We start from the raw sequence: 12,600 nt of genomic DNA on the forward strand, positions 1-12,600 counted from the left end.
TAGTGTGCTGAAATGGGTCTTGAGTCAATTATCAGAGCTAAGCTGTCAATACGCTCCTCTTCAGCTTCTTCTGCTGCCTCATGCACTCTGCCTCTGCCTCAGAGTATGCAGGGCCCTATGTTGTGAAGCTCTAATAGTGCTCTAATGGCATAGATTATTCAACATCTTACCCTGTGTATATATACATTTATGGTACTGTGGCAACCCTGGACTACCTAGGAAACGCACAGATACATACAAGGTTCAAGTTCAAGTTTGGTTTATTTGTCACGTACATAGTCATACATAGTATAACTCACAGTGAAATGGTTTGAGAGTGCTCTGTCCAAACTGTTCAAAAAAACAGGGGTGCATAAGGATATATATATATATATATATATATATATATATATATATATATATATATATATATATATATATATATATATATATATATATATATAAAACAATGTATGTACAATATATGTATTATATGTATATATACACAATGTACAATGTATATATGGATATATGTGTATGTACACAATGTACAATTCCAGTTTACAAATTTACAGATTTACAGTCACATGGTGGTGGTCACCACACTTTATCAGTTGCCCTGATTCAGGGCCTGAATGGCCTGTGGGAAGAAGCTCCTCTTCAGTCTCTCTGTATTGGTTTTCAGGGAGCGAAAGCGCTTCCCTGACCTCAACAGAGAGAAGAGCTTATTGTTGGGATGGGTGAGGTCCTTCACAATCCTCCTGGCCTTTTCTGACACCGCTTGTAATAGATGGTCTGCTTGTCAGGAAGTTCCGTATGAGTGATGCACCCTGCTGAACGCACCACCCTCTGGAGTGCTTGTCTGTTCTGCTTGGTGCTGTTCCCAATCCAGACTGTGATGTTCCCCATAAGCATGCTCTTGATAGTACAGGTTTAGAAGTTCCGCAGTACCTTGGAGGGCAGTCTGAAGTCTCATAGGCGTCTCAGGTGGGAAAGACACTGACGAGCCTTCTTTGCCAGGGAGTTGGTGTGGCGTGACCAGGACAGGTCCTGCGAGATGTGAACTCCAAGGTACCTGAAACTGTCTACTCTCTCCACCGTGGTTCTATTGATCCTCACAGGTTGGTAGTGCTGCTCCTGCTTCTTGCTGCAGTCCACAATCAGCTCCTTTGTCTTGCTGACATTTAGGAGAAGATTATTTCCCTGGCACCAGTTTTCCAGGTGTTTAATCTCCACCAGGTAGGCCCTCTCATCGTTGTCCGAGATCAGGCCCATGACGACGGTATCATCAGCAAACTTGACAATGATGGTGGCTGCGCAGTTGTAGGTGTACAGTGAGTAGAGCAGGGGGCTTAGGAAACAACCCTACGGAGCTCCAGTGCTGAGGGTGAGGGTGGGTGAGACACAGTTGCCCACCTGTACTGATTGTGATCTGTCTGTTAGGAAGTTGGAGATCCAGTTGCACAGGGATGTATGCAGTCCTAGATCCTCCAACTTAGTAGTGAGTAGGGAGGGGATGATAGTGTTAAATGCTGAACTGTAGTCGACAAACAGCATTTTAACATAATTACCCCTCCCTTTGTCCAGGTGGGTCAGTGTGGTGTGGAGCAGATGTGCAATTGCGTAGAACTAACTAAGAACTAACACAAAATATACAGTGCAAATCCTACCATAGAAATGTAAGTTCTCATTTTTATGCTTTTTTTGCTATTAACATTGCTTAAGTTTTAAGATTTTATTAACTTACAGGCATATATTTTCCAGGCTCAAACATAAAAGGGTGAATATGGAAGGGAGTGCAGTACAGCTTGCCTAAACTATGACTGAATACAAAATGGAGGATGACTTACTATGTACAGATTAAATGCCTGCAGGTGTAACCCAGCATTTGTATCATTTTATGCTGTCGTTGTTACTGTTTATACTGTTTGTGTATTCCTGTCCATTAATGTTATTATGTGTGAGTACCACGAGTGTCCTTTATGTTTTATGTCATTAAATGTTTCACATCGTCAAGGGAGTCTATGCGTCCTGCTCAACGCCCTGTGGCACTCGAACCGATACAGGAGCTGACGCTGGATAAACAGTGGCATTTTGATGTCAAGCCCCATTCTTTAATAACCATTATCCCGTGCCCTGAAAATGCAGCCAAATATAGACCAATTTTGTTCTGATGGTGAAATTCGATGTGTGACAGTAACTATGTTCACCAGTGTTGGGCCAACACTGCAGTCATCAGCATTCAACTGAGTTCTCTTGATTTCGGTGGCATTCCAAGGTGTTAGCTAGTCAAAGTAACATTTATTACTAAAACATACAGTTTCGTTTTAATACGTTACAATTAGCTTAGAGAGAAAAACAGTTGCAGTACCTCAGACATTTCTTTGACAATGGGTCCTTAGCAATGCACCTGCTCACATGCTTTGTAGTTAGAAAGTAACTATATTGTAAGTTGGATACTATTGAGAAGCATGTTGTATCTGAATGAAAACAGGACACAAAAGTATTTTTTACAGATTTTTTCTGGCTACTACCTCTTAGAAGGATAGCATTCAATAGTAGGAAAGTAATTTATTCAAATCAGTTGAAATCAAGATTAAGTGGAGCACAATAGACCATGCTCAGACAATGCAAATAAGATACAATTCTACATATAATTATAAGAAGAAAAAAAAAAGGAAGGAGGAAATATGGTAGTGGTTATCTAGAAAGACAACAGAACACAACTGCACAAATTAATATGCAATATCCTATAAAACAATGCAGTGCACAAATGAACTGTTTCAGTGATACAAGAATTAAATTTACTTCTCTGTATACCCAATGGCCCTTACCATTACTGGGTAGACATCTCTCACTCACTACCTAAAATTGACAGTAATTGAGAAACATGAGATCCATGAAAAAATAAGTAAAATTTAAAAAAGGTAACAATATTAGCTTTATTGGATGACTGCAAGAAATACCTACAAGTTATAACAAAAATGACCAATATTAGAACATACCATGCTAGCTAGTGTAGAATGAGCATGACATCCAGTTCCAGTTTTTCATGCTGATTTAGCAAAACTTCAAGATACCAATGCAAAAGGTCACATGTGCGAATGAATTAATATAACTTCACTTCAGGTCAAGTTTATTTGTAATTTTTATAAACATGTTCATGTATTGAAATGTTTGTGGTAAGGCATGGGTAATTCCAGCACTGGCATTGATACATGTAACTAATAATGTACTATTTTCACATTTGTATTAATGTACCAATATTTACTGTAAATATTATATGAACGAATTAATCAAAGTCAGTAGTTTGTAACTTCAAGAAAATATGAAAATAATTAAACTGACTGTCCCATTAGCTTCACACATCCTCTGGCTTGATACTTTAGTTTGTAAACTTCATTCTAAGACCATGAGGCATTCAATTGTTTAACAAATATATGATTGTTTGTTTTATTTAGTTGAATTCATTTGTGGTGAACCATGCCCATATGTCTAGGTCATGCTTTAGTTTTAGTAACTGCTTAGTGATGGAACACACTTCCCCCTAAACTTTACACAACCCAGTTCCTTCCACTAGGGCCTCTAAACTCACCTTTTCAGGCAGTACTTGGGGTAACTTTTTTGTGTGCTAATTTACACTTAATTCTCAATAAATTGTCTTAACAGCTTAGCTGTATTTAACTCACTGTTAACGCTAATACTAAATGTATATTATGTCTCTTGTTTCTTAGGGTACAGATATGTGCACTCTAATCTCCTATATTATTGTATTGCTTTAGCGACCATTGTTTTTACGTTTTGAAAGTCAAATCTGTATTTCAATTTTCTTATTTTCTGTTATGTCTTTGGGTAGAGCAGTAGTAATTGCAAAGCAAACAAGTATTAACTAAGTATACATTTCGATTGGCTTAACAGAAATCAGTTAACAGAGGGTTTCAAGTACCTCTCAGAACCATCACCTTAAGCATTATTGATGGAGAACAGTGCATCAAGTTTGTTATTTAAGGAGGAATAACAAGTCATTAGAGTAGAAATGTAAACAGTGATAATGCTATCTAAGGTATAGATGGGCGGGTTATGACTTTGTTTTAAGAATTTAAGGCAGTTAAGAATTTGTTTCACGGATGTACCACCATAAATTTATATATAATATATTTACATGTCGGTTATAAAATGAAAACTGAAATAAAATAACCCGTGTTGAATGTAATTCTACGCTCATTCTTTTGATCAACATAGAACTAAAATAAACAGGACTACCTCCATTGGAAGTTGTACCGTAACATTTAGTTGTATACCGCAACATCTGAGTAATTCCATCAGCGATTTCCATCACTTTTGACTTAAATGTGTGATCTGGTCTTTCTTTTGATCCATATAGAACTAAAGTAAATGGACTGCATCGGCTTTCGCGTGAACCTCGCACCGCGCACGCTCCGAAGAAGGCGATGTCTCTCTCGGTAGAAATGCACCTCTGTAGCTTGTTCCCCCAATCATTTTTGTTTTCGTGCTTTTCCCTTTTCTTTTTTTTTTCATTTGTTTAACCACACTCGGTTCACTACGAATCTCATTTGGGTTAATTTTGTTTTCCTACGTGGTTTCTTACGTTTGTTTTTTCTATAGCGGGTTTAGAGAATTCATTAGCTCTGGTCATTAACATCTTAATGAATGGTCTTTGTGCATATTCCTATTTCTTTTTATTTAAAAACACGTCCCCTTAATTGCAACGCTTGTGATTCAAGAGTGGTATTCTCATTTTTGGTAAACTACAAATAATTACGTTGTCGAACTTACGACTTTCATGAGTTGAGACTGAATTAATAGTCATTGATAAAGTCATTAAAGTGTATTATTTTCCCCCCTGCTAATCAGGGCAATGCCCCAATTAATCTCATCAGTTCTGATTGACAATTTATTAAAGTATTCATATCGCTACATACTTCTGTCACGGTCCCACGCTGCAGGAGGGACACAAGTCTAGTGGACACTCACAACACAATTAAATTAGGCAGTTTAGCGATGTTTTAGTTTTCATTTGTGATATGTCGCGACTTTAATATCAGCTATCTACGTCCATGTTCCATTTGATCAATAAAAGCTTCTGAGTGAAATACTGCAATGCTTCTTTATTGAGAACGAGCTTGAACAGTGTCCATCAGTTGTTCACTACATTTACGGTGCACCATGAGTAACAAACAACATAGTGAAATATATCGTCCCCTGGATTATCCTTATAGATGGGCGATTCCGACTGTTTCCGGGTCACGGACTGACGTGGAAGGACCGAAGATTAAAGAAATGCAGGGAAAACCAGCGGTACTTTCTGTACGTTATTTCAAATGTCTTAAAACGTGTATATTTTAATTATTCCGAAAATAACAATGTGGACGTTAATGATGTCCGTGATGATTTGGTTCAGTGATATGGAAGTTATTTTCTGCAAATGTCTGTTTCTAGGGTTGTCCTGAAGCAGCAAGCCTTGTAGCTAGCTAGCTAGCGTTAGGTATCGTAAGTAACGTTAGTGAGTTAGTTAGTTCCTGAGTCAGTGGTCATTGCATAATTTGGTTTTGACACAACTAGTCTAGTATTCCTATCAACCCATCGGTCTTTTACATATCTAGCTAGCAGTTTAGCGTTACCAGCTTGATCTTTTCTGTACAGCCCTTTAGACTTATGGCTAGATATATAAGCTAAGGGTGTATTGCGCTTTCTTATTTCAGTGTGAAGAAGCGCAATAAAGTAAAAGAATGCCCTTTTTACACGGCTTCAGACGAATAGTTTACGAATACCAACCTCTTGTGGATGCAGTGATGTGCGTTATAGGGCCGAAAGAAGAAGAAGAATCTAACCCCACCAGGTAACTAGGCACTGATATGTTTGTTAGCTCTCTCTGTGTGTGATATATTACACACACGCTCGCTATACTTCTGTTGACTGTACTAACCATGTTTCAAGCGTGCACAAGAGGGGCTGGTTTGTTAGCTGTGTTTTTATTTTCAAAATTTACAGGTTGGAGAGTGATGAAAATGTGTGTAAATCTCTGATGGAGCTACTTGAAAAAGAGTCACAGTCACTGGTATTTACAGAAGGAATTAGCTACTCTCTTTTTAAAGTGGCAGAACTTGGGAGAGTGAGTCCTGCCAAAGTGCTCTTACGTTATGGAGCTGACGTAAACTTTGAAGGTGTGTTGTCTGTCTGATTGATTCGAGTTTTATTTATATACATTTATTATGTAGCTAAATTAGTGCTCCGCTTAATCGGCTGCATGCAAAACCATTCCTACATACGTGTTTATTTTAAATTCGCTCGTTTAAGAAAAATTAACTTGCTGCATTTGCTAATTTATAGTTTATTTAGAATTCCCTTTAGACATGAGAAAAATGTCAGAACCCTATTCAAATGACAAAATAAGCTGTCTAGCAGTTTGTAATGACCCGTTAAAGGGACCACATAGTAGACACATGGTGTGTAATTGTGAACGCAAGCTCTAGTAGGTACACAAATGTTCATGTAAATTATATAGGATCACTTTAATTTTTACTGATAATTGACAGTTTGATGAATCTAAAGTGGAACAGTTACGAACTCTGAGCTGACTTTACAAAAAAATTGAATAATTTTAGATAATACAAAAAGTTTTTGCATAAGGTTCAAAGTATTCTTATTTATCGTCCTGAAATATATATTTGTGAGACTTAATCAGATTTCATAGATGACAATAGGGATAGGTCCTTTCATCAAAAGACTAGTCTTCTGCCTTATATTCTTATCCCTAACAGATCCAGTGTCTTACTACACCCCCCTGCACATTGCAGTGCTAAGGAATAAACCACACATGGTACAAATGCTGGTTGGTCATGGGGCAAAAATTGACAAAAGAGATAGGGTAAGTGTATTATGACATTTTAGAAGCCATTTTGCTATTCTTCAGCTTTAAGGTGCTGTCTTTAATGCTGTGTTTTTAGCCCAGTAAGTCTGACTAATGTTTCACACTTGCAGGTTCATGAGAGTAGTCCTCTGGACCTTGCTAGCGAGGAAGCAGACAGACTCTCTTGCCTCTGCATGCTTTTGGATCTTGGAGCTGATGTTAATGCCAAAGACAAGAATGGTACTTTTAAATTGACAGAGTATTAACCACGATATTAAAATCACCACTGGCACTATTTTACTGTTCATAATTTCGCATTGTTATGGTGTAAGCGTTGCAGGGAGATTGGGTTTTCTACCATGGTATGTCATTAAAACCAGTAAGCAGTTTGTAACATTTCTTGCAGGCAAGACTGCCTTGCTCCATGCTTTGGCTTGCAGTGATGGCTTGACAGTCAATAATACAGAGAACATTCAGCTACTGCTGGAGAGAGGTACTTTATTGCACATCTAATTTTCTTTAAAGGTGTATAACCACCATGGTTCAACGATGTCATTAACAGTGCTTGCTGTATTTACTGAGTTTCACTGTGCGCCTGAAACCTGGAACAAAATGCAGAACAGTCTAAAGCCTCATTTTTATCCTAGAGAAATTTAAATTATTTATTTCTTCATATTTCACTTCTATCTGTTTTAGTTGATGCATTGTTTTTTATTATTGTTATTGATATTATTATTATTATTATTATTGTTTAGTTGATGCTTTTGTTTTAGGTTTTGCATTAGAAATAATTGTAGTTTTAATGTTTTATTGTTTTTATCATTTAAAGTTTTATTGTTCTATTTTATCACCATTTTAACACAAGTTTCTTATTTGTATTTGTCTTATTTGCATTTGTCTATTTTGTATTTGGCTATATTGTAAATGAGATGTCTTTTTACTAGTGATACACTTGGACACATCGTCAGTGATGTTACCTGTGGGTCACTGGGTGTTTAAGGTCTTTCAAACATTAGACACCCTCTCCCCGATGATTCAGATGAAACTGGGAATGATCAGTTTCCAGCTTGTGTCCAAGTAGCATATGCCAAGGATCCTTTTGATCCACATACATTGAGGCTTTTGCTGCTGCCTTTTCTGCTTTTTATAATATTGCTGGCTTGGATGGCTTTCCGTTATGCTTGTGATACCCAGGAGACTGTAGAATTTACACAGAAACTGAGATGCAAAGTCTGTGCAGCCCATCCATATCCACCCCTTTCTGTGGCATTATTCCACCAAGTCTGCCTACTTGCCTCACTTCCTTTCGTTGACTTCTTCCACATCCTCTCCTCCTCACAGGGTACACTGAGCTCTGGTATGACCACTACTTTGATGTTTCTGAAACCAGCACAGTGTCTGGTCTCATGGAGGTCTCTTAAATTTGGAAATATATTGAAATCACAATGAATTTGAATAGTTTATGGTATTCATTTATTCTATTAATGTTGACTTATGACCAAAGATGAGTAAGAGGCATTTTGAAATGGTGCAAATGCAATTCATCAATAATCATTTATTAGAGATATTGTGATGAAAGACTGAACTAAAGATACATTTGCTAGTTCTTAGTGGCCTAGACCCATTTACTTGACAGTTTGGTTATTCACATAGAAATAGAAGAAATCTTTGCTAGGTTTGGACCATGGAAGTTACTAAGACACTTTTTTTTTCAGATTAATAACTCCCTTTCTTTTTATTGTATTGTCATTTGTTGGATTTTTTAATTAGGTATATTTTTAGCAGATTCTGTTATGTTTTTTATAATCATTCTCAAACTGCTGATTAGAGGCTGACACCTTTTTTTTTCTTTTCTTTTTTTTTTTAACTCTAACTTCATACACTTTTTATATAATATATAGTGTGTGTGTGTAGGCAGGCAAATGGGAATCATATATGTATAAACACAAGTACTTTGGAATCCCACAGGCAAATGGGAATCATGGGGAGGCCCCAAAGAAAGCAGTTACAGCCAAATACTTACAGAGAGTGAGGCAAGTCCTGAGAGGTCAGCTAAATGGGGGTGGGGGGAAACAAGATCTGTGCCCTACCAGTCATCAGGTACCCTGTGGGAATAATAAGATGGCCTAGGAGGAAATGACAACAAGACAAGGAAATGCATTACAATGCATGGAGGGTTTCATCCCAAATCCAGCACTCTGAGACTGTACACTAAGCGGAAGGAGGGGGGCTGAGGACTAGTGAGCATCAGAGCCTCTATCCAGAATGAAACAACCTCAAGTTCCAGGAGCACACCAGGATAATGGGCCCCACGTGACAAAGTGCCTCAGACAGCTGAAACACGATGAGAATGGGAATGAGAAGGAACAGGAATAATCATGGGAGGAAAAACCTGGCAGATAGTGGAAGTGGCTGAAATGGAGAAATCCTACCAATGGGTGGAAAAGGCTGGATTGAAAAACAGCACAGAAGCACTAATCATGGCAGCACAGGAACAAGCACTGCATACAAGATCAATAGAGGCTGGGATCTACCATACCAGTCAGGATCCCAGATGCAGGCTGTACAAAGTTCCTGCATTACAATGGCATACAAGATGCTAGTAAGCGGGGTGTGCAAGGAATGCCATAACCAAGTCACTGGCATAGTGTACAGAAACATTGTGCTGAGTATGTGCTGGACATTCCAAAGTCTAAGTGGGATGTACCACCAAAGGTGTGGAAAATGACCATGCTAAGATTCTGTGGGACTTCAACATACAGACAGACAAAATGGTAATAGCTAACTAACTGGCCATAGAAGTAGAAGACAAACAGCAGAAAATAGTGATAGATATGGCAATCCTGAGTGATGGCAACATCAAGAAAAAGGAACATGAGAAACTCGAGAAATACCAAGGCCTGAAGATGGATAGAAAGATAAGATGTGGGGGGTGAGGGCAACTGTAATCAGAGCCCTAGAGTCTGTGAACTCCAAACTGGAAGAATCACTCCAACAGATCCCAGGACTGCAGTCTTATGGACTGAAATCTCAGATGTTGTTCCTGGTAACAGCTAAGATACTATGCAGGACACTTAAGCTCCCTGGCCTCTGGTAGAGGACATGAGCTTGAAGGGAAAAGACCACCTAGAGCAGTGCGAGTGGGGAAAATTCTTCACAGGCACAATACTGTGCAAACGTCTTAGGCTTCCATTAGATTTTTTGTGGTGTAATGACCATATGTAATTATTCCTCATAGTCTTTATTAGAATACAAACAAAATACAGGAAACTTGTTTGCATTATTAAAAACTAAATCTAAAGATGAACTCTGAGAAGTGCTGAAAGATGAAAAAAGTGATATTCTGCATACCTTGGTGGAGGACCCGATGACACTGCTGTAGCAGATACCGACACATCAGCGGGCTAAATGGAGATAATGTACAGTGTGTGTTGGCAGTCTGGCAGATGAATATAATCATGTTGCTAAGAAACTGCTTTTGTAGTTGAAAGTCATCTAAAGATAAAAATGTAATATTGTCACAATTCCATATCTAGTCTTTAATTCATTAGCAGACCAGTAGAGCCGAATTGGCCTAATTTGATTGAAACTGCATTAGCCATCAGGTATGGTAAACTCCGGAATCGTCCCAGAGAAAACGGGGTCACCAGAGTGGAAGCTAGGGATATGTGGATACAACTCCTTGCTCAAGAGTTAAAAAGATCACCCTTTTGTTTATTTCAACACTCAATGTAATCACCAGCTAGGCTTTAAGGGAAACATGGTTAAACAATCTACTAACAGTAGCTAGAATGTAAAACACATAAGAACATAAGCAAGAATTACGTTAAATATAGTCCTGTATCCATGTGGTCACCATCAATTGTCAAATAATCATCCAAATAATTCTTCTGTGTTTTTTTTTTTTTTTTCTCCCCCCCCCCCTTGTTTAATTTGTTTTTGTTTTCCTTCAATGAAAAACTTGTAATGAAAATCATACGTTTGGAACCAAAAACTCATGCATATGTTTGCTTCTCTGTAGGTGCTGATGTACATGCCACCACTCATGATGGTGAGAACCCCTTATCCTCACTCATCTTTCTAGTAAAAGAGGCCCTAGATAGTAGTGTGGAAGATGCAACAGTAGTTGGACACTTCTGCATCAGAGTTGCCAACCTTCTTCTTGACCATGGTGCCGACCCTAGCTGTTGTTTGAACACCAATGATGGAGAGGAATGGGAACCTTCTCTAACCTACACTAGCTTGGAGCACTTTGACTTGCTTTTCCCTTTAGCTGTGGTTCTCCTTCAGCGAGGTTCTTCATTTTTCTGTTCTTGCCACAGCATGTCATGCTGGACAGGTTACAACCTGATTTTCACTAGGCTAAAAGAAGCCCTCCATGAATCTCTAAATGCTGTTAATGTGGCTGACCTACTAGCTAAAGCTGAAGTACTGATAGAGATTGCTCAGCTGTGCTCCCCACATTTTCCTCCTTTTCCTACTCATTCTGTGTTGTCTATGCAAGAGAAGGAGTCAATCCCTGAGCCATTGCTGGAGCTACAAAAACGACTTGGGGAGCAGGAAGCTCGGCCACTACCACTTCGGAGTCTCTGCAGGGTCCATATCCGCCACTGTTTGCAACCCTGGCCCCTAGACAAGAAAATTAAGGCCTTGCCTCTGCCAGACAGACTGAAGGATTATCTGATGCCAGACCACAGTCTAACATGTAGACCAGGGTGGGATAGTTTCAAGCCCCTCTCTACACTTCACTAGAAAAGATATGAGACAGAGTATGTTATCTTAAATACTGTCTCTTATCCTGGCTTTTTTTTTTTTTTTTTTTTTTGCCAGATAAGCCCGATGCAAGTAAGTAAATGAGAACCCATCTTTTGTTTGTGTAGACAAGCAAATAAACATAGATAGTTCTGTATCTGTGACCGTTTTCTGTATTTCTGTCATTTATTTCTAAGCACACTTATTTGAACCACATTTAGATACCAAATCATTTTGATAAAAGATCATGATAGTGTACCTCTATATACAAAAAATAAAAGAAAACTGTATATATTTGAATTATTTCCCTTTAAGTGTAAATTAATCTTTCCATCTGATCATTTTCTATTTAAACATGTCCTGATCACAGTCCTTTTGGCAGGAGATCAGTAGAAATTGAGTAGAAAGTCATACAACATTGCATCATCTTCACTTGTCCCATTGTGGGTGGGTGAAAGAAAAAAGACTATATATGGGGTTGATAAAATAATGTGTAACCCAATATCATTCTGGTAGACATTCACACATATGCCACATTTGAGTATAACTAATTGTACTAAATCATCTGAACACAAACTATTGTTTACAGGATTTATTTAATGATACTGTAGCAAGTGCTGCAGACTTTTTTCTACGTTATTTTTTATGTAGTAGCTAACTATTGTCATGGTGTGCTGTCAATATGTATAGCTGACCAGTGCCTTAGCGTGACCTGTTGTCTTTTAACAGATTCCAGAAAAATTGATAGTCATGTAAATAGTACAATATTGTCATCCTTTGTTGGTAGAAAATCTCATGAATTATGTTTCCTTGTGAATGTTAGATTGTTCCCATATGGTAGGTCTTTTAGGTATTGTTAAGGTATGTCTGTGTTGTTAAATCAGGATGTTTTGCATCAAACAGTTAATAGCATGGAATTATTCACATATTTATAAAGACAATGAAGTGGATGTTGCATTTTACTTTGTGAAACAAGTGAAATAAAAGTGTACCTTTTA

The 12,600-nt window shown here is 38.1% G+C and overlaps 1 protein-coding gene across 3 annotated transcripts; it reads left to right on the forward strand.

The window, feature by feature from the left end:
- Positions 1–5,241: 5,241 nt before the first annotated feature.
- asb6 (ankyrin repeat and SOCS box containing 6) lies at positions 5,242–12,600 on the forward strand. Of its 3 annotated transcripts, none has more exons than XM_027029148.2 (7): positions 5,242–5,307; positions 5,703–5,839; positions 5,992–6,164; positions 6,762–6,868; positions 6,982–7,090; positions 7,257–7,343; positions 10,872–12,600. In XM_027029148.2, the coding sequence occupies exons 2-7, from the start codon at positions 5,730–5,732 to the stop codon at positions 11,600–11,602; spliced, it is 1,317 nt and encodes a 438-aa protein (XP_026884949.2). In that variant the 5' UTR covers positions 5,242–5,307; positions 5,703–5,729; the 3' UTR covers positions 11,603–12,600. The 3 variants fall into 3 exon arrangements, with proteins under 3 accessions (XP_026884949.2, XP_026884951.2, XP_026884950.2); XM_027029150.2 differs by having other exon boundaries at positions 5,266–5,307; positions 5,791–5,839; XM_027029149.2 differs by lacking the exon at positions 5,242–5,307 and having other exon boundaries at positions 5,339–5,839.

The sequence above is a fragment of the Electrophorus electricus genome, chromosome 23 (genome assembly GCF_013358815.1).
Source record: "Electrophorus electricus isolate fEleEle1 chromosome 23, fEleEle1.pri, whole genome shotgun sequence".
Lineage (NCBI taxonomy): Eukaryota > Metazoa > Chordata > Actinopteri > Gymnotiformes > Gymnotidae > Electrophorus > Electrophorus electricus.